At 38.2% G+C, this 22,904-nt stretch overlaps 1 protein-coding gene across 5 annotated transcripts in view; it reads left to right on the top strand.

The window, feature by feature from the left end:
- Positions 1–22,904, top strand: part of Pde1c (phosphodiesterase 1C) — a 576,741-nt gene that overhangs the window by 192,749 nt on the left and 361,088 nt on the right. For all 5 annotated transcript variants that reach the window (XM_010628348.2, XM_033757620.1, XM_010628343.2 and 2 more), the window contains exon 3: positions 13,207–13,378. In XM_010628348.2, coding sequence (XP_010626650.1) covers positions 13,207–13,378 — 172 coding nt within the window. The remainder of the gene's footprint in view (positions 1–13,206; positions 13,379–22,904) is intronic.

Raw genomic sequence — 22,904 nt, 5'->3', positions numbered from 1 at the left:
TCCAAGACTCAGAACACTTTGTAGGTACTGTATCACTGAATTCATTCCCACCAACTTTTTATAATGAGGTTAAAAATCAGCTCTGGAACTTTGCAAAAGAATGCTAGGCAGATTTATGAGTGAATCATCCAGCAGATGGTAAGATTTGGATATCTGCATGCTTTGCAGACATTCACATACTTGAAGTTGGTTACACATTGAAACAAAATTATGGGAAATGCAGGGTCTGAATTAGTGAAAGCCTAAATTATAAAAAACCCTTAAAATTTAGCTTCTAATATTTAACTATTCAACTTACACTAACCATTAACAAGGTGTTTGTCAAGTAGATTTCACTTTTAATAGGTAAACTACTGTTTTAATCCATATGCTAAATGACAGCTGTCATTGTCTACATCATTCCTTGGCTGAACAGATTTTCTTTTTATGCATGGCAAAGAATAACCAAGACTTTCGTCTGTATAGTGATCCATTGTACCACGTGAATTTCTACATAGACTTTGAAAACTATGTGGGAGTTGTGCACGTTCATCAGGTAAAGACAGATGCAGATGCAAGACTTTGCTTTTTAGTGGGTTGAATAGTATTCTTTTTGTATACTCTTTAGGCCTGTGTTGTGTATTGCTCACTAGGATAACTAGTTGTCTAAATGCCAATGTCAGTCTTATTTCTGATTGTTTCTGATGATTTTATCTGGCAGTCGAGGTAGACAGTGTGTGAAATGTATAGTAAAACACATACCTTGTGAAAAATAATAATCTGTGAATGAGTGGTTTTGTACTCTGGAATGATTAAACTAAGGATAAATCCAGAATGAAACACTAAACAAATATGAATAACAAGGAAAATGAAATGCCATTCCCACAGATGTAGGAAAAATATTTCTTAAAATGATTTAATATAGAAACACAAAGGAAGAAATGTAAATACTACTTTATATTCTCCATAAGCAGCATGATGACACAGCTAGTCCCTATAAAGTGTGAGCAGAAGTACCTAAGAAGAAAAATGGGTGATTTTTTTGAGTTAGAGGCACAAAGGAAATAATGCAAACAAAGCAAATATGCAGCACAGGAAATAAAATGTACACTTTTTTTTCTTCATTGAGTTTATTGGTACATTTTAGGTCTACAGTACAGTTACATTCATCATTGGGCTCTTGTACCTTTACATGACCGGTCTTGGTTCTCATTTTTTCCCCTTGTCCCTGCCCTCCCTTCACCCCTCCTCCACTCCCCATTTACAAACATTTTATTTCCATTTTTTCATTTTCTCCTATTGTTTTCTTTCCCTTATTACCTTTCCCCTTCAAATGTACACTTAAATATAGAAATGGTATTGAAAATATTTTGGTCACTGAATGGAAGACAGATTTGAAGGCACTGTTTTGGAGTATAGGAGGAAAATGATAAAGAATTTAAAATGATGAGAAAAGAGAATAGGAGAGCAGAGAAAAACTAATATAAATAAATCAGGTATGTTGAGACTAAAGCATCACAATTGGAATAGAAGCAGGAAGGGAATATAAAGGTAAAGGCAGCTTGCCTGAAGAGAATAAAATGAGGCCTGCATTTGAAAAGGATCACTGTGTTCAGGAAAATAAAATTTAAAATTCAGTAAAAATGACCTATAATTACATATATAGTAGCCACATTTTTAATTACAAAGATAATTTTGCTTATAAAAGAAAAAGAAATCAGCCACTTCTCAGTGACCCACTTGTGCCTATAATTTCACCAGTCTGAGAGGTTGAGCCATGAGTTTGAGGCAGGAGGATCTCAAGTTTGAGCCCAGTTGGAAACTGAGTTCTGGGAGCATAGTTTAGTTCAAAAGACCTGGGTTCAGTCCCCTGTAATACACACACAAACACACGCGCGCGCGCACTCACACACACACACACACACACACACACACACACACTGTCATGCAGAAAAATAACTCACTAGACTTAATTCCTAATTTGTTTCTATTGTGGGTAAATAACAAATGACAACTGAGAAATATTCAGAGTTTAAAGAAAAATTCAATAAATCTGTACCTAAGTTGTTCTTCATGTTTATCTCACCAGCTAACATGTTATTCTTGGAAATAAATATTCAAGTTGTCCTTCAGTAAATTGAAATATGAATCATAATTAATTCTGTGGGCCCTGCTATTCAGTAGAATGTGGCTAATAAGCATTTGAAATGTGGCTAGTATTAATTGAGAATTAATTAAATGTAAAACACACAGTATTTTTTTTAAAAAGAACACAAAAATATCAGTAATTTTAGGTATTTCTTACCTATTAACATGAAAATATTTTGTGTTTATTGTTTTATACAGACTAGTTTATTGAAATTAATTTTGTTTAATAAATGTAATTACTAGAAAATTTAAAATTATACACAGAGCTTGCATATGTTCTATTGGATATTATTCATCTAGGTTTTACATATTATGTTAAAGGACCACTGAGCACTAAAACCAGGTAAATGCATCCATAAATCTAAATATTTATTGGACATAGAATTATAAAACAAAATATAGTGTGAAATGCAATTCTTAACAGTGATGTGTTAAAATAACAATTTACTAATAAAATCTAAATATTGACATAATATTAATAAAAGGCAATAGAAGAAAAGGGAGAGGTGGAAAAGTTAATTTCATTATCATACAGATAGTAGTCAATATATACTATCAAGTTATTGTTATTGTTTAAAAGATATAGAGTATGTGAATATGTAATTTTCAATTTATAGATATTATAATTTTCCAACCTGGATTAATACATGTACAGCTATATATTCTTTCAGGAAACAAGACTTATACAGGCAAAAGTGTTTTAGGGAATGACAAAGAGAAAGTGAAATAGGTCTGCAGTATTTTCTATGTAAGAACAGAATTCAAAGCATAAAAAGCAAAGTGATAAATTTCCTATTAATAAGGGATATGGACCACAATGAAGATGTGATAGCTTTATACCTTAAGTTTTTATATATTCATGGTCCTTTTGTTTAAATTAAGTGCTTATGAACTAGTTAGAAAAATTATCACGAGTTGGAAGACAGAGAATAAGATTAGGTTACATCAAGAAATTTTGTGCTAGTATCTGTTTCTTTGTGAGAGAATTTTCTTTGTCAATAACTTGTACTCAGGGCAGCTACTTTGAAGATAGCAATACACAGTGTACTAGTTATACTTTTATTTTGTTATGAAATTTTGTTTCTTTTTTATTAAAAAGATTTGAGTAGAGAATAATCTCATTATGTTGTTATAATACTACTACACTATGCTTGTATAATATTACATATTATGTGACCATTTATAAAAAGCCACATTCTTATCTAGAAGATAAAAAAGTAAAGAAGAAAACTACTTGAAACTTTTTTCAAAACTGGACAGCTTCTCTCAAACCAGATATGAAAATTACCATTGCATTGTTCTTAGAAGGTGGATTCAGTAAGAAGTTGATATGTCAGAACTAGTGGCATGCAGCCAAAATCATCCACACAGGTTCTCTAGAATAAAAAATAAATTAATTAAGAGAAAAGAGGAAGAACAATCTGTTGAAAGTAGTAAATAAAAATTCCAAATCTAAAAGCAAAATCAAGTTAGAGATTAGAAAGGCAGCAGAATTCATGAATTGAAGAACTACCTCCTTCAAAAGGCAACAAAATCAACAAACTTCTGGAACAACACCTATTAAAACCTGCTATGGTGATAGAGTATTGTATGTTGTCTTGTGCAACTCGGTAGCTACTGGTCACATGTGTTTATTGAAGACAAGAGAAAAAAAAAGAAAGAAAATTGCAGGAACAAATAGAAGCAAAGCTTTTATAACATAAGGAGGGATGGGGGGAAAAAGTGGCAAGATAAATCGTACTGGTACAAATTCTCTATGATGAATGTTGCTATTATGTATAGCTAAAATGTATCAATAAATGTTTTGCTAAAAAATGAAATGTGTTTATGTGAATAAGGAAGTAAATTTTTAATTTTATTCAGTTTTAATTAATTTATATCTAAATGTCATCTATGACTAATGACTACCATATTGGACAGAACAGCTCTAGTAAGTAACCAGAGAGATAATGAATAAGTAAGTGAATAAATAAATACTGCAAATTGTTAATATATAGATGAAGTTTAAAACAAAATTGCACAGAAATTTATATTAACAAATTTAAATACCTCTGTAAAACTACAATTTCTGAAGCAAAATACTGACTTCATAACAAACATAAATTGAATGTACTAAGGAGAAAGGATGACTAAAAAATTGTGAAATAATTACTTTGCTAAAAAGACTTGGAGTCACAGGAGTTTTTTTGGCAATTTTATTTGAATATTGAGGAATATAGTATTCCCATAATAAGGACTGGGTAAAAGAAGAAACTGAAGTCTAGTCTTCTCGGTGACTCCATATAGAGTTGAAGTTAAGCATGAATTTTAGGCTTAAATTGTCTTTCAAAATCCTTCACTTTTTTTTTTAGCTCAAGTGTTTTAGTCCATTTTTTGTTGCCATAACAAAATACCTGAGACTTGGTAACTTACAAAGAACAGAAATTTACTTCTCACATTCTGGAGGATGGAAATCCAAGATGAAGGTGCTGGTGGATTCCATATCTGGTGAGAGTCCAGTCTCCTCTTCCAAGATGGTGTCAGAGAGGAGGAAATTGTGACCTAACATGGTGCGGGATAGGAGTAAAAACAGTGTCAGATCCTTCAGTGAAGTCCTTTTACAAGGCACCTGATCCTATATGTAAGGGTAGCTCTCATGAATCAATTTCCTACTAAAAACCATAACTTCTAATATTGTTGTGTTGGGGATTAATTTCACTGTGAACTTTGGAGGGAGAAAAACCATTCAAACCTTAGGGTCCATTATGTTTCTAGCTTATAGGTATTTTGAGTTCCCTTCTCTCCTTTTCCCTCTCTCTTTTGCTCTTACCCACTTCTACATTCTTTGGATTTATATGCGGAAAAGCTTAAACATTTTTATATTGTCTCTTGTTAATCTATGCCTTTAGCCCCCCTTCCATATTTTATCAAGTTATTTTCCCAAAAAGTTTTTCAGAGGAAATTTGATGTTGTCTGGACAATATTTTCTCCATTTTGCTATCAAAACAGAAAACATCACATTGATAAGTCAAAAAAGAGGGGAGGAAGAAAAAAAAAAGAAACAGTAAAACACACACACATGCCATATGGTCATCTCTGTAGATGGTAAATCCATTATCTTGATTTTTTTTTATATCTTCAAGCAGTCACTCAAATTATCTTATAATAGGGATGCAACAGAAAATTTCACAGACATTTCATAGATAAAGTAAAGCCATCAAAATGATAACTTTGATTGTTATTGCCAGCAGGGCTTATTTTTCTGGAAGTTTTAGCATATTCAGTAAGAGAGAAATAGAAATCAAAAGCCTTTATTCGGTGGCCTGCCTTGCAAGCGCAAGGACCCGAGTTCAATCCCTGGTACCAAAAACAAAAACAACAACAACAACAACAACAACAAAAAAAAAAACAACAAAAAAACCCAGAACAAAACAAAAAGCTGTTATAAGACAGAAAGAGAAATAATTATGATATCTTTGGTTAGAAAAGCTAATAAAAATCATGGAGAAATTCTTAAAAAGAATAAAAGTTTAGAAAGGAGACAGGCCAAGTAAACATACTGCATGAATAACTATCATATATTCTAACAATAAAATCTAGAAAACATTGTATAAGATATATTAATAAGAGCAGGCAAACATGAAATGCCACGGGAAAAAAATACACAAAATTGTCAGGAAGACTTCTTATGTGGCTGCTGTTGGAACTCAACACAAACTATTCTAAACTCAAAAGAGGATTTGCTGAAAGAATACTGTGATGTTTTATAGACTTACAATAAAATCCATGGAAGCCTGATAAATCAGAGGGAATTTGATAGATCTAAGAATAAGAAGGTTTAGAATGAGGGACACAACTGCTTTTTTGGGGCTTTTTCCTCTTTTTTTTTTTCCTGCTTTCTGTAGGATTATAGTTTAATTTTCTCAGGCTTCTGTGTATATTGAGACATGGCTGCTAATACTATTAACCTAAAAAGAAAGAAAAGGCACCTCCCTTTGGTTTCACTGTGAAAAATTCCAGGGAAGAACTGTGATTTGCCAAGGTTGGGTCATTTACCCACCTGTACTAGCCACTGAGGCCAAAGCTGAGGTTATCATAGCAGAAAGTCCATCATCACATAGAATTAGTAGTATGCAGGGGATGGCCTCAAAATAAAGTAAGAAGCTATTAGACATAGGGAAGAAGAGGTGTTGGGTAAATATATAAACAATGAAGTATTCTTTTGTCAACTGTCATCTCGGTATAGATCAGCAGGGAAATGTCTTTTTAGAAATTGATAAGATGATTTGAACTAGTTTTCCTAAAGACCAAGCAAAACAGAGTAGCCAAAAAAAGAAAAGATGAGGTCTTGAACTATCAGATATTAATAGATATTAAAAAGCTATGATAAGTAAAATAATATGATCCAGTCACTAAAAAAGACAGGTTAACTGAACAGAATAACTTAAACATAGAATCCAGTATATTTAAGAATTTAGAATGTCATCACAAATTAAATTGGGTTCTTGTATTTCGATGAGGGAAACCTTTTTCAGCCCCCATTGTATATGCTATGGAGTTAAATTTTCAAATCTATTTGCAATAGCAGAAGACAGAATTCCTGACAAGTTTCTAATACCAAGAATTAGTATATTGAAAGCAATGAAAATAGTATCCACATGACTTAAGGTATTCAAAACCTATTGATTTATTTGTTCTGCCATTATTTTCTTGTTTTAGTGAGCATAAAACTCTTCATCTGGGCTTTATTGCATTCATTCTGAGTCCTTTTTTACCCCAACCCCAATTTTCCTGCCCAGCTGGAGTTTCAGCAGCCTTGTTTTGTCCTCCCAAAGGTGGAGGATGGCTACAAACACAAGCCACAGATATTTTGAGAACAATTGAGTGTTTCCAGGAATGGTTTTTCTTTTCCTTTCTAAAGAATTACATCTCTTCCTTTCTCTGTTCTTAGTGGGACTCTAAATTCTCAGCTTTATGCTAGCATAATCTTTGTGTATTTTTGTACAAAACCAAGTTGATAAGTCACTTGTCAGATTTAAGTGGAATTACCACATCATCTTGGGCTCTTCCTGCCAGCAGTTTATCAGGTTGCATCCATTAGCCACACTGTATAAAATGAATTTGTAGTTACTAATGATTTAGATTCTTTTCATCTCATTTTCTTGCCTTCTCGTCTTTTCTCAAGCCATTAAACTTACCTTGCATTATTCATTTTCCCCTGCAGCCCAAACTTTTCTTAAAAGTGCAAACTACTTCACACAAAAGACTGAAAAACTGAAATAACCTAGTTGCAGACAAGATGAACCTTATTTCATAAGTAACTGGTTACCTGTTTCATATTCAGAAGCACAAAGTGTTCTGCTCGGTCTGTTCTGTGGGTGTGTTTATTTGCTTATACTTAAAGTACAGATAGTGTGATGTGTCACATAGAGCCCTAGATTACAGAAAGAAGAACTTTGGGTCAAAGCAGTTGTTATTTTCTAAATGTATGGTATAGGTTATTTGATCTCCCAGAGACTTAAAATCCTAGTGTTCAATGATGCTTGCTTTGATGATTGAATAAAGTCAGGTTCAGGCATCAGGACAATGCTGGGCACATGTCAAGTACTAAACAGTGTTGCTTTGGAATCTGAGCTCTTGTTTTCTTGATGAGCTCAGTGGTGTAGATGCTGTTAGCAGAGTTTATGAGTCTAGAAGATTTAAAATCAGTCTGGAGGCTTATGGAGTACAAGAAAAGTTATCTTTGTGAAGAGAAACAGAATTTATGGCAGGGACAGAGCAGAAAGAACACGAAAGGAGAATGTAGTAGACACTGAATTAGGAACAAGTCATAGGGGAGGGGAAAGCTGCTGACTGGAGAAGACGTGATGGGGAGGGTAGTAAGGAGCAGCTGATGAGATGGAGTGGGCCTGATGGAGCTGCTTACCTACTGCACCTGCGCCACATTATTTTTGGTGCCCTGAGGCTTAGTTTACTTATGATTTCCCTCGTGGGGTTTTTGATATTATTGGAAAAGACCTGTGTGACTCTATTTGTTTCCATATTTTTGCCTCTATTTAGACAGAAACATATCATGCTTTCTAAATCAGCTTAAAATAAATCAGAGAGGAAATCTTTATTTTTCATTTTGTTGGCGCAGACCTTTCCAGTGCCCCCAGAGAAAATTCCACCCATGTTGTGGAGAATCAGAGGAAAAGTGCTTTTCCACTCTCAGAGTTTGAAGAGTTTGCTTCTAAAAACTCACACCTGATTTAGTAGAGAAAAACCAGGGTAGAGACCTATTGTGATGGGAACAGTAGGGATGATTAGCAAATGGGACTCTGGCTGTATTTTCTTAGATGCAAACACTGTGTGGATACTCTGTGTACTGGGCACCTGGTAGGTCCTGATCTACCTCTTCTGTACCCTGCTTTAAACCTCTAGGTGAATTAGTTTCTATCAATTTCTGCCCTAGGATTCTATGATTATGTGGAAATGTCCCCATATGCATGCATGGATGGATCCAGGGAGGCTAGGAAATTAATATTTATGGGGTTACACTTGTCTACTAGGAACAATAGCTTACAGATAAACCGTCCTTCCCCCATTTGTCAGGGGGGGTCATTTGGAACATCATTTAGGCTTCTCTGTAGACACTGTGTGGGAAGGAACATATGAGACGGTAAGCAGGCTCAGTGTTGGCAAGACTGAAAATTTCAGTAGGAACAGGATTATCAAAACCATGTCTAGTAGTCCAGTATCTGGCCTTTCGGTGATTAGGTGGATGATGACTTAGAGTGTGCGAGACCAATGAGGGAAGTGGATGGGGGTATTGATTCTGGATTGCTTGGTTTGTATTGAAAGTGTTCCCCTGATGGGAGGACTCTTCCCATGGGCCTAGGGTGATTAGGAAGGGAGTAGGCCAAGACAAGGTAACTTGAGTGTATTATCAGTTGTTTGGAACAAGGCACGTCCAGCACATACATGCAGGGCATATGTTGAATCATCACATTTACAACACCTAGAAACATGGCTAAACATGGCCTTCAGTTCAATCCCCAGTATTGCAGAAAAAAACCCAGTAAGATATTACAGTTGGTTTGGAGGAGAACCCAAAGAGCAGACAAATACACAACACCATTAGGAATGCCACAGTGAATTTTCTTAATAGATCTAAAACTGTCAAGGCTTATCAGTATCTACAGGGGAATAATGAGTTGCATTCCATGGGACACAGATTACATTGCTATAGGCAAGACCATTTGTATTACTGGCAGATTTCTCCAACTTACACTCTTGTAAAATATTTCCAAGATAATGAAAAATAAAGACAACCCAGGTGGCTGAGCAAGACAGGATACCCACTAAACTTTTTTTGCCCATTTCAAAGTCTTTAACCTTTTTGTTTTGTTTTGTTTTGTTTTGTTGTTGGTACCGGGGATTGAACTGGGGTCCTTGCGCTTGCAAGGAAGGCCACCGAACCGCTGAGCTAAATCCCCGGTCTCAAAGTCTTTACCTTTTTGTTGACAGAGTTTGTAAAGGGGATAGGCATGGAGGCTGTAGAAACCTAGTTCATTTTCCCAAAGACTGGCTCTGTTTGAATCAGTCAGTGGCTGCTTTGTGTTTTCTGCCTCATCAAAGTATCTTGAGTACTGCAAAAATGCAGTAAAGATTTCTGTGTGTACTGAAGTGTGCATGCCCACCACCATGCCAGGGTATTGGGAGCACAAAGACAAGTCCCTTTCTACTAGGGATTGTATGGATCAAGGGAGTCATCCTCAAAGCATAAGCCCGGTCAGAAGTCTTCTCATTTTTCCTTGTGTGATTCACCCAAAACAGGCTACAATCAATCATTTGCCTTCTGAAAAAGATGAAAATAAACAAAATTTTTTCTAATAATGGCCATACTCCTTTAGTTTCCTGGACATCACTGGGGTTTGTGCCTTAGGGCCAGATGATAGGTGAGACTGCATTAATGAGCTCTTATAATTAAATCCTCATGGGTGAATCCCGAGTTCTACTTAATTACAACTTATGTCAAGTGGGATAATGGCTGGACACTGCAGGACAGAGATGGGCTTTGATATTTTCCTCTTTTAGATTTTTTTACTAGTATTTTATGTTTCTAATTTTTGTTTGAATTCAGTTAGAAAGATAAATTTTTTCACTTCATCATTCTGTGGAAAATTTTCTCTCAGTCATGATAGAAGTATTTACTGAAATGCAGTGTTCTCATTTTACTTGCATCACGTATCCATCATTTGCATACTTTCTGTTCTTGAATGTGGAAGAGGATCTTTGTATCTTTGATCTCGAAACCCAACTTTCTAGAATATAATGCAAGCTATAGGCCAGAAGAGGCTGCTCTGGCCCCAGCATCTTCTGATGGTATCAGTGCTCCTGGCTGCCCAAACAGAAGCCTCCATCTCGCTTGACCTTGCTCTCTCTATCTTTGTAGCCAGTCAGTTCAGTCACTGACACCCTATTGATTCTATTTGCTTCTCTGTCAGAGGCACTGTTTCCTTTGTCTTCAAAGTCACTGGCCTTATCTAGACCCCCACATTTACTCATTTTTTGCCATCTTACTTATCACCCTCTTTCTAGCTCTTGAAATCCCACTTTATCTCTGGATCACTGATTGTCTTATTTTCTTTGGAGGGCCACGTTGAAACAGGGTCTCCCTGTGCAGTCCAGGCTGGCTTTGCATTTACCATGTAGCTCAGGCTGGCCTGAATTTGCAGTGATCTTCCTGCCACAGCCTCCCTAGTGCTGGGATTCCAGGTGTGCACCACCATGCCTGGCTTCACTTTCTTTGTTGGTAGGACAAAATACTCACCTCCCACAATTTCAAGGAAGATAGGTTCATTTTGGCTTGTGTTTTGGAAGTTTTAGTCCTTGCATAGTGGGCACAAGGCAATAAAGCATGTTGGGAGGGCTTGGGTGGAGGAAAGCTGTTCGCCTCATTACAGACAGGAAGTAGAGAGTAAAGAGAGGCGCTCAGAGGGAGGTAAACCTTTCCAGGCCACATACCCCAGTAAGCCATGTCCTTGGACCAGGCAGGTCTCATTCCTTAACAAGAAACCGGCTATATCCCTCATAAACCAGTCCCCTTCGAAACACAGGTGGTGTTGGGAGACAGTTTTGATCTAAACTGTAATGCTGATTTCCAGCATTTTTTAGAACAAAGACTGTCTTTCCCTTTATAAGGTAAAAAACAGAACAAAACAGAAATCATAGGCAACTCCAAGAGAATAATTGTTTTCTGAGGTCTCCCAGGTCATGAGAAACCTCAGTCATTTCCATTTTTCCAGATTTCCAGAATATTAAGGACAAAGGAAATGCCAAGATAGGTTATAAGAATTGTGATGCTTAGCTGTTCTCATTTAACAAATTAATCATTTAATAGGTGAAAAAATGCAAAATAATTATGCTTTCTCTATATATATATATATTATTTTTTAGAGCAGTACATTCAGCTTCAAACAACCAAAGACCTAAAAGGTGTTATTTGTCTTACATCAGGAAGTTTGGAGGTGGGGGAGCCTAGAGAAGCTGTTCAGCTGTGCTATCAGGGACCTGTGTTCTCTCCACCTATTCTATATACCCATGGGATACAGGCTTTTGTCACCTCACAGTCACAAGATGTCTGTAGCAGCTGTAGCACTGGTCCACATTTCAGTAGGAATAATAAGAGAAGAAGGAAAAAGAAAGGCAAAGCTCAAAGGAGCAAAATTGCTTTTCTCCTATTAAATATTTACATTTTTTATTAAGAAGAGACACTGGCCTCAGGAGTTTCTGCTTACATTTCGTTGGGCTAGAATTAAAACACAAGCTTAGCTGCAGCACAGAGGGAATGGGAAACTGGGTATATTGTTTCCTAACCTCTTTAGAAGAGGAAGGCAAGTGAAAGGGGATCTCGAAATAAATATTAACTACATCCTTTTTACAACTTATAGCACAATCTTTTAAATTTGCCAGTGTGTCACTGTAGTTCCTGGTGCTACTTTTGGAGGCATCATGGCGTGTGCAGTTGGGACTCCAGGGAGAGGTGCCTTGGGTCTCATGAGCTCTTTGATGACTGATTGAGGATATGGTGAAAAAGTTATTGTGACTTCATTAGTACTTTTAAGTAAATTTATTGCTTACCAATCATATCTGTACATTCTTAAAATTAAGATATGTTTTGTATATGTACCAACTCCCCACAAGGAGTAAACATTGTGTGCCACATTGTGTACTGAAAAACAAACAAAAAATTAATAAAAGGGCTGGAGATGTAGACAAGTGTAAAGGCTCTGGGTTCAACTCCCAGTACTGAGTAAAAAGCTTTGTTATTTTTCCTACAGATAATATGCCTGGCTTCCTGTGCTTTTCCAGAGCCTGTCATGTAATCCCGTATTCCTTCAGTCTCCATTCTGAAGCACAGATGTTACCACAAGCTTGATTAAACATCTTTTAGTCTTTTTGTCTATAGGAGAAATTCTAAAACCATCAGCATTTTGTTTGAGGTACTTACAGGTGGCCCTTCAGTCTGCACACCGCCCCTCTCTTTGTCTCATTGTGCCTCTGGGCCCTTGCATGTTGATCTTCACAGAGTAGGACCTGTCTTCCTACTCTTCTCACCTGCTGAAGATGCTGACACACTGTTCCTGGTTTAGATCCACATATGTTGTGTTCTCATGTTACTTTGAACCCTCCTCGGTGGAACTTCCTCAGGCTCCCAGGGCTCCTTGTTGTCCCTTAGTTATTGTGTATTTTCTATTTTTTTGTGATTGCTTGTAGGTCAAATCTTCAAAGATACACCAGCGAGTTTAAATAAAGACTATTGCAGGAATTGTAAATAGGACTAACTCAGTATTTACTCTTACCTCCTTTCACATTCCCTACTCCCTACTCATCTTTCTATTTTAGGGCCTAAAATGGAGCTTGACACATTGAGGGAATTCATTATATGTTTATAGAATGAAACATGGAGGAACAAAGGGTAATGTACAGAAAGGTTATTGTAAGGCTTTTATTGAGACCACCTTTAAGAAAACAGGCTGCTGCTCTGAATGGGAAGGCAGAACATGGACGCGGTTACTGACTGACCTGCACATCTTTTTTTTCTCTCATCCTCAGGGTCCAAGTCTCAGAACTGTCTGTGGAACTCCTTCATCGATGGGCTGACAGGGAATGTCAAAGAGAAGCCACGGCCAACAATTGTCCAGGATCCCCGACCTCCAGAAGAAATCCTAGCAGATGAGTTGCCACAGCTGGATAGTCCAGAAGCCTTGGTGAAGACATCCTTCAGGTTTGGTGGATGAAAACTCAGTTTGTTTCTCCTAATCTGTTTGGAAAGTCGTTTCAACCCACTTGGATGCATAGTCAGCATGGCTAACACATTACTTCATTTCTTTACACTGAGGAAATCAGAATTGATGAAGGAGTGTTGAAGTCAATACTAGCTGGATTTCTGGCTGCACTTCCTGAATGTAGTGAAGACCATAGCAGTACTTAACTTGCTATTAGTATTTGATTGCTATTAGAATTTAAATGCTGAGGCAAATGCCTTACTGATGTTAGTAATTTGAATTGGATTAAAGAGTCTTTTGCTTCTAATGAGGATGCATTCATATAAGTGCACAGAGAAGAAATATGTGGTGGGATTTCTCCAGCCCTATGTCTTTAGAGACTTTTGCTGGGGAGGTTTTCTGGTTTTGAGGAATGCAAGAGCTACTGCTGACAGAAAGGCAGTGAAAGTCTTCTCATATTGGCTTGTAGGTGTCTGTCTAATCTGTTCTTGTTCATTGTTTAGTTTTGCGTCTCTTATTTTATTGTACTCTATTTTCTTTCTCTCCTTTTTTTCCTGTGCTATAGGGGACTGAACCCAGGGCCTTTGCACTAAGCACTAAGCTACACCCCAGCCCTTTTTTATTCTGAACCAGAGTCTCCCTAAGTTGTCCCTAAAGTGGGACTCAGATATATGATTCCCCTGCCTTAGCCTCACAGAGTGCTGGGATAACATTCATGTACCACTGTACCCAGCTTATACTCAATTTTCACTATAACTTGTCTCTTACCTTTTCACCTGTATTAAATAGAAACAAATCTGAGTATAAATATAACTATAAAAGGCTGATTTTTTTTTCCTGAATGGGTCTTGAAACATACCATACTACTGTTATCAGCATTTAAAATCAAATCATTTTTCCAGCTTGCCTTTCCCTTCTCCTTTCTTCTTGTTCATCGGTTTTACTTCTCTTACTTTTTTTTTATTATACACTTTTGACCTTGCTAGTAGATTATATAATCCTTATTTCAGAAAACATTTGGAGTCCATCAAATATCTTCGAAAGGCCATGCTATCTTTTACAACCAGTTGACAAGTGTAATTGCTAGGTAAAGGCCATTTCATAGTGCAAAGATTCTTAGCATAGATTGAATTATAAATGAGTTTTGCAAAGGACTGATGAATAGGGGCTCAGTTTCTTTGAACAAAGTCATGGCTACACTGGTGAGATAACAATTCAGACAAATTCTTCTCTTATTCCTAGAAAGGGTTTGGTTATTGCAGTGTGATGTTTTGAATAAAATAGAACCCACTCACATAGAGAGAGGCATATCTTACAAATCTGCAAATCTCTCCCAAGAGACTGGAGGGGAGGGGACTTTGATTGGCTTCCTTGGTTCATGTCTTCTCACCTTAGAGCCAATCTCTTCATATACAGTGTTCTCATAGCTCATTCTTCCACCACTAACCAGGCTCATGATCTTCATGGAACATCCTGAAAGTTACTCTCACAGGAAGAACATCTTATTTGCATGCCAATCTCTATGGCCACCAACTGTCTTCTTTACATTGTCTTCATGTTTTTTAATAGAGAGAATGTACTGATTGATGGGCCTTCATTTGATCTGCTAGTTGTATCATGTGTCAATGTCTTGGTTCCTGAAGAAGATGAAATTACAAATTTTAAAGATCAGCTTATCTCTGATTGCTTATATTAATTGACACAGTAGGAAGGACACAGCAGGTACAAATATGTCAACTCTTTTGCAGTTGGGCTAGAAATCCAGTGGCATTAACCATTCATTTATTGCTGTCCTTAATAGAGTTCTGTGCTATTCTGGAGCCATCCCTTGTGACCAAGTTGATGGATTTCAATGATAATGTTAGATTGTAAATATTTTCTCATGTTATTGTCAGTTATGAAATTTGTTCTGTGTAAATTGCTACCAGGAAAATACTCAAGTGTGGGACCAGTTTACTTATCAATCAATAAATTACAGCAGTGTTTAGTTTCCCTTTGTAATAATGCTGATTTTTTCTGTGTATCTTTTGGCTTTCCAAGAAAGAAATGAACTGTAGTTGGATATTAAATAATACTTATAGGATTGTGTTACTTAATTGTACTTCTTCCAACCCCAGGTCATCTAAGGAGTGAAAGATAATCTGAGAGTTGGTGATTCCCAATGTTAGTGACCTAGAAGAAAAAGTCTGTTACACCCCGTATTTTTCAAACTTCAGGGGCATGTCCGGTATCAGTGCTCTCAGTGCCTAAGACAACTCTTTGCCACCAAGGGGCGTAGTCTGTCCACTCTGCTGAGGTTGAAGTGTTGGGTTTTTCTCTCAGACTTGACATCCAGAACATTTTAGATACGCTGCTGTGTGTGTGTGTGTGTGTGTGTGTGTGTGCGCGCGCGCGCGCACGCACGCATATTTCAATGTATTGGTTCCTGAAAGATATTAAATTATAATTTTTTAAAGTGCAACATTTACTCCTGGTTCCTTGTAACATTTGGTGTAGTAGTAAGGACATAGCAAATACAAATATGGAACTATTTAGCAATTGAGGCTAAAAATTCACTTGAGGCTAGAAATCCAGCTGGAGGGCCTGTGTATATGATTGCTGATGTCCAGTACCTCTCAGTTCTAGAGAGTTTTGTTTGCTCAGGAGCACAGGGTGGTTCTGTGTTTGCATCATTTGGCTTCGCACAACTCTTCTGTAGGATCCTGTGTACCATGGAGTGACACAGGACAAGTGATAGCTTTAGGTAATCCCTTCTCTTTCTCCTGGTTTATAGTTGGAGGGCATTTGGAGTCTGGGGCCCTGAAGTATGGTCATCAACCCTTATTACCAAAGATTCAAGTTGCGGTAATAATAGCCACATTACCAAGAAGTCACTTTTTGGAGGATTATTTTCCCTAACTGTTCCTAAGGGCCCCAAGGCTTACTGACAACAGTTGGAGCGTCAGCTCTGATTGGTTCTGCCTTCTGTAACCTGCCAGGGAAAAGGGATGTCGTGTTAAGGGTAAACTTTCTGAAGTCAGTAAGGTTATGGGCCTACATCATTGTTACGGTGTAGATAGGCATGTCTCCCAAGAGTCTCAGGCACTCAGAGGTAGAATTTTGGGCAGTTAATTGAATTGTGGTGGTGCTACAGCTGACTTGCTGATGGGAGGTGGGGCCCAGTTGGAGATGGGTCACTGGGGGCTTATCTCCCTCCTGGGGTCCGCCTTCTCTTTCTATTTCCTGGCCTCAATGATGTGAGTAGCTTTCCTCCACCAGAACCTTCCACCATGCCATTTCTGCCTTGGAGTTAGGTTGTGGACAGTAACTCTGAGCCAAAATAAACCTCTCCTTCTTTAAATTGCTGATATTGGATATTGTCTCTCAGCAAGAAGAAATTGATGAAGATAATCAGCAACCCAGAATAGTGGCTTCTGTTGACTTCTCTTGATGCCTGGTCTCAGTTGGCACTACCAGAGTTTCTGTATAATAAAGTTGTGCCTAAAAAGGAAGGGCAAAGGTGCTTAATTCTACTTTTCCCACAAATCTTTTCTGGCTCTCTGCTAGTAGGTAGAAGCAAATATATGTAAGGCACCCCTGGAGCAGAGTCGATGCTTGTTTAATTTTTTATTTTTGCGGAACTGGGGATTGAACTCAGGACTTTGAGCTGCCAGGCAGGCACTGGTGTTACTGAGCTAAATCTCCAGCCCTGATAGAACTTTTTTTTTTGGGTGGGGGTACTGGGAATCAAACTTAGGACCTTGTACTTGTGAGGCAGACAGCAGAACCACTGATCTAAATCCCCAGCTAATAATTTCACTCAGGTAGTTCTTTTAGAACAAAATGATAGTCATCTCTAAAGTTAAATTCAACTTTGTATTCCCAAAGTTAAAAAAGATTTATAAATAGTAGGTGTTTTTCAAAAAAGTGTTGAAAGTATATATGTTTCAGTTTCTCCCAGGCTCCCTGTTCCAAAAATGAGAATAGTTAAGTATTATGACATTGACAGCTACAGTTCTGACAACCCCCAAATGCTATCCACTACTATAGAGAAGGAGAAACTGACCCAGAGAAGCAGATTGTCAGGTTCTGATTAAATCCAGATGCAAACTATTGTGTACAATTGCTTGGAGATTAGTGGTCACTAATGACAACTGCAACGGGTTTCTTGAGTAGGCTTTAGATCCTACTTATTCTCTATCAGTGCTTGGAATCCATCCCAAATAAGCACATCAATTATAGATTCCAAAAAAGCAAGCTTGTTACTGAAGTGCCTCCTCAACACAAGTTCCCATTCCTCCTCTTCCAACCAGATTTCCACCTCTAAATACTTGAAGACTGACATTGGTGGCTAGGACTATTTGTGTTAGTTACCAACAAGGCCAGAAAGTTTAGCTGAAAATGAGAATTTGACGCTCAGGTTTAGAAATACAGGTTTTAATAAGTGAGTGGTACCATCTTTCGTCTTCCATGGCTGTTCATCAATAGTTGGGTTGTATGTAAGTGCCATCTCAACTCTGAGTATGGCTCCTGGGTCTGTCCCTTCTTTTCCCTGTCTTTGCTCGACAGTGATGATGAGGCCAATGCTGTCTTGGAGCACACAGTTCAGCAGAGTCTTGAGAAGAATATGCTAGGGCTTTTAGGGAAGATTTCCACATTCCTGTCCAAGTTCATGTCCCAGCTGGTATCTGTGGAAAGAAACACAATTTAGAGCTTGGTTGTGCTAAAGGCTTTAATCTTTACTCTTTGTGAAAGGGACATTCTAAGCTACCCAATTCACCTTCTGATGGGAGCTGTATTGGGTTGTAGTGTCAGTTCTACTATCACTGGCAAATTTCTTCACCCTTTGTACTTTTTTTTTTCTTTTCTTTGTTTTCCCCAGCTTTATGAATGTATTGTTGGCAAATATAAATGTATATATTTATGATCATAAAATATATTTTGATATATTACATCGAAGATGATCACATAAAGCTAATTAACATACTTACCACCTCACATGCTTTTGTGTGTGTGTTGGGTAAACTTCTGTTTTCTTAACTGTTACAACTGAAATTGGACCAAAGTAGTGGCTCTGAGAGCCACAAACAATCACAGTTTGCTAAAACAGGGCTGACTTCTAGGTAAGGTGGGGTGCAAGGATGTGCTTCTCTAACAAATTTCAGAAGGTGCTGATGCTGCTAGCTGAGGGGCTAATCTTGGAGAGCCACTGGCTTTGCTTGTGTTGTGTTCCTGTGTGTGTGTATGTGTGTGTGTGTGTGTGTTGCGGGGGTTGAACCTCTTGTTGGTGTTCAACATTTATATATCAAAGGAATATTTAGTGTTCCTTTGAACTCAGAAATATTTTGGTATGTTAATTTGAGTAGGTCACTAACGTAATGTAGCCTCAGCTTTTAAATGTTTGTAATGGAGATAAAGAGATCCACTTCCCAGGGTTTTTGGGTGGATTTAAAGGAATTACTCATGAAAGAGATAAGCAGTGTCCACTATCCCAAAAGTGCTTAGAAAATGTTAATTTGGTATTTTTGCTCAGCATTCATCGGGATCCTTGCATAACCTTGAGCTTAAATATGCAGAGTACACAGATTAGAGTTGGGTATTGAGGCTCCAGCTTCAGACACTGTAGGACGTGAAAGCTTGCTAAGTTTTTAATATAAGTCTGCTTTCAAAACGTGAAACTCTTGAACAGAAGAAAGTGAGAAGAATTAAACAAAAATACGCCAGAGTCTGAAAAGACGACATCCCTGGGAACTTGCCCTGGGTGACTCTTTCCCTTGTTCTTAATGTCTTCTCCCTTTGAACTTGTTGCTCTGCCCAGGCTTTTCTTAAGGGAGAAGAGAGAATAAATTGAACCTAGGAATAAGGAAAACAGCTAAGTCCAGTGCAAGTGAGTAGGGACAGAGGTTTCAGTACCTGCCCCTAGAGGGCCCAAGAGATCAGGAAAGAGCTGGCTCTTGAGAGCCTTCTCTCTCCCCAACCTCTGATGACACATTGCACAGGTGAAACCTGGTCCAGATTGTACTGAAAATCAAGGAAACCAGTGTTTATTGAGAATCTGCAATGTGCTAAGATGGACGTTCACTTGCTCATTTAATCTCCCAAACTTTGGCATGGTGAGTGTTGTTATCCCAGTTGTATAGTCTAGGAAACTGAAGCTCAGAGAAATCAAGCAGCTTGCCCAAAGTCACCCAGTAGGTGACAGGGCTGGAAAATTAAACTCAGTAATGACCTCTCTGCCATGCTGTACTAACACACCACCTTGCCTTTCAAGATTCTGGATTTTCAGTGAAGAAAGGTAGTGTGAATTGTTCTAGTTGGGGTATGTACTTTCAGTATAAAGTTTTATATCTATATCTATCTATCTATCTATCTATCTATCTATCTATCTATCTATCTATCTATCTATCTATCTATCTATCTATCTATCTATCTATCTATCTATCTATCTATCTATCTATCTATCTATCTATCTATCTATCTTGTACATCCTATATTACATACTCTGTTCTAATGCACTAAATCTTGTTTTTACTTTTTTTGATACTGGAAATTGAACTCAGGACCTTGTGCTTGCCAGGCAGGAGTGGCTCCACTGAGCTACATCTCTGGCCCTCATATTGCACTAAATCTTGTCTGATTTATATTTTCAGTCCATCTACTTCTTTATAGAAGGCTTTTATTAATCATTTCTCAAACTTTTATGTCTAAATGAATTCCTTGGGGAACCCTGTTAAAAGCAGATTTAGCTTCTGTAGGTCTTTGATGGTCTGAGGACCACCTTCTGAGTGGTGGGGAAATCTCAAAAGTGTGAAATTTGCAAACTCTCCTCTAAACTATGCGATTGGAGCCATGGCTTTGATTCTCTTTCCCCATCTCACAAGTGGAAATGGTAAAATAACATTCTGGGCTTTGGGAGCTGTTGTCAGTATTCAGTGGACTAACAACAAAGATGACAACTCCTAGTTCCATCTTTCCCAATTTTTAAAATTATGTTTAGAAGTGGGTTAATCTTTTATATCCCAAGACTTTTCTCTTGTGACTGAGTGTTGCAGTGAGCACCAGCCTGGGAATAGGAGCAGGGCTGGCCACCAGCTGAGCTCCTTGGGTTGTAGCAGAAACCCTGAAGTCACCAGTGCACCAGCTGACTCAGTTACTCACCTTGAGTCTTGTAACTTCCAGTGTAGGTTGTGTTGCCAAATTTTGATAACTTTGCAGTTGAAAGAATAGCCTGCTTACTCCTAGAGAGTCAGCGGAAGCTTAATGAACTTCTTTTCCCACTCAGAACAGACTTATTTGGCTTTGGCAAAAGCTGTCTAGATTCTATATATAGCTTACTAAAAATATGTTCCAAAGAGTGGAAAACACCTCAGCTACAGATGAGATTAAGGGCTTGTCAGATCCCATTTAATGGATTGTGTTTTCCATGCAGAATTAAATCATTGAACTCGCTCTCATTTTGGCTTTTGGCAGTCACTTTTTCCACTTGAGGCTATTGCCAAGAAGTCAGTTTCTGACATGATTACTTTCAGGAAATGTGCAATCTGGCTGATGATATGGCATGGCGTGTGGTAGGGTCTCCTGCAGCTTTGTACCCCCACCTCGGAATGAGTCATGGTTAAAATTCCCACTTAGCTCATGGGAAGTCTGGTCACATGGATTTCTTTGTCACCATATACTGGTCACCCACTGGGAACTTCTGGGGACACTATTCCCCTGATTTAATGCTGCCTTCCTGGAGCTGGCCTTTTCCTCCTCTGGTCTTCCTTGATATAAATCAGTAGAATCTTTTTCAAGTTTGGCATCGAAAATAAAGAAAAATGCATTCTGAGTGTTTCTAAAGCTTACGGTGTCTACTTCAACTTTGGCTTCCCATGAGGGAAATATTTAGGTCTCTTTTTCTACGGAAGTTTTTAGAGACAGAATTTCCAGTGTTAGAAGTTGACAAAGTATACCTGAAATAGACATGGTTCTTCTTGGATTCTTCCTGGTCCTTCCACTGGTATTTTGGGTAAAGGGGAATTGTCCCTGTGAGAATATACATCTCACATCTCTGATTACAGGGAATACACATAGACACGGTCCTAGTTACTAGGTGGGGAAAATTGTTTTTCTGATGGTTGAGGCTGTGCATTGCATTGCAAGGGTACTGAGCATGCCAGGGATCCTCAGGCCAGATGTTCCTGGGAGACACTGAACTCTTCTGTTGGTGACTTTGGCTTGAGGCCTCCATGATAGCCTGGCTGAAATTTGTTTAGAGCTCCACTGCAGACTAAGACATGTCCACAAACTAACCAACTGTCCTCCCTCCTTTCTTCCCGCCCTCTCCTTTCCCCTTCTTTTTTAACCTTCCCTCTCTCTCCCTTCTTTCTTTCCTTCCTTATGGGAGCCAAACTTGTCTCCAATCTTTCCCTGTCTTTCCAGCTCTCCATCTACCCATTTTCTCTTACAGACTTTTCCCCTGGTAAATTTCTTGTATGCCTAATGTTGTCTTGGCACCTGCTACTCAAAGAACCCAGCCTAATACAGTGCCTGTCAGGCTGTGATCCTCTGTTGGGCCACCTAACACTTGTACTTGGTGCCATGGGCACAGCTTTACGGGCCTAGAAATCCTGGGCCAGAATATTTAATTGTATATTTTATACCTGATGCTCTGTCTTCCCTATGGGCTATAGTATTGGGGTAGATATGGGCCGCTGTTTTCATGACTATCTTGCACTTTCATTACGTAGAAGAGACTTGGGTAAAGCACTGGATTAAATAAGGAAATGACAACGTTAGAGAAAATAATCTTAAACTATACTCAAAACATGGCTGTTTTGCTGAGAGTGTTGGCACACACCTATAATTCCAGCACTCTGGGAGATTGTGGTAGGAAGGTCTCGAGTTTGAGCCCAACCTGGGAAACATAGGGAGATCCTGTCTCAAAGTAAAAAATTGAAAAGGGGCTAGGAATGTAGCTAAGGGCAAAGACTCAGGGCTCAATCTCTAGTATTGATGGATATATAAAGGCCTTTTGCATTGTCCAAAAAAATGCTCAACAATGTTGAACTTCATACAGGAGGTTTGGTTTCTCACAACCAGACTTTTCTCTTGGGCTCACTTTCCCTACAGAGTGTGTGTCCTTCTCCAAATCATGGCATGTTCTCATCTGCTTGTTGGGAAATACAGGCTTCTACCCCTTAGAATGGAGCTCATCCAAGGTGTCCTTGTTTAAGTGTATGCTTAAGTCTCAATATCTCTTAGCACATTTTGCAAAGTGTAAATTTATTCTAGAGTAACTCCTCAGGAAAGACTGGGGAGGTTCAGTACTGTCAGGTTGTGGGTGAGGGCCAGAACACTCCTTATAGAGCCAGCATCTAAATCTCTCTACCAGTGTCAAGTGTGGATAATCTTCCCCGTGCTTCCTAATTAGCAACATGGACTTCTGTCCAAGGCTACAAAGAGACCTGATGCATGCAGGGAATCCTTGATGTTCTCTCTAAGGAAATAAAGCATGAAGGCTTGAGGTCAGTTTGGACCAAACAACACCCAGGAGTCAGTGTGAGA

The sequence above is a fragment of the Fukomys damarensis genome, unplaced genomic scaffold, assembly GCF_012274545.1.
Source record: "Fukomys damarensis isolate Sample0158 unplaced genomic scaffold, DMR_v1.0_HiC HiC_scaffold_4, whole genome shotgun sequence".
NCBI lineage: Eukaryota > Metazoa > Chordata > Mammalia > Rodentia > Bathyergidae > Fukomys > Fukomys damarensis.
The sequence above is the reverse complement of the archived record's forward strand: the minus strand, read 5'-3'. Positions and strand labels throughout refer to the sequence as shown.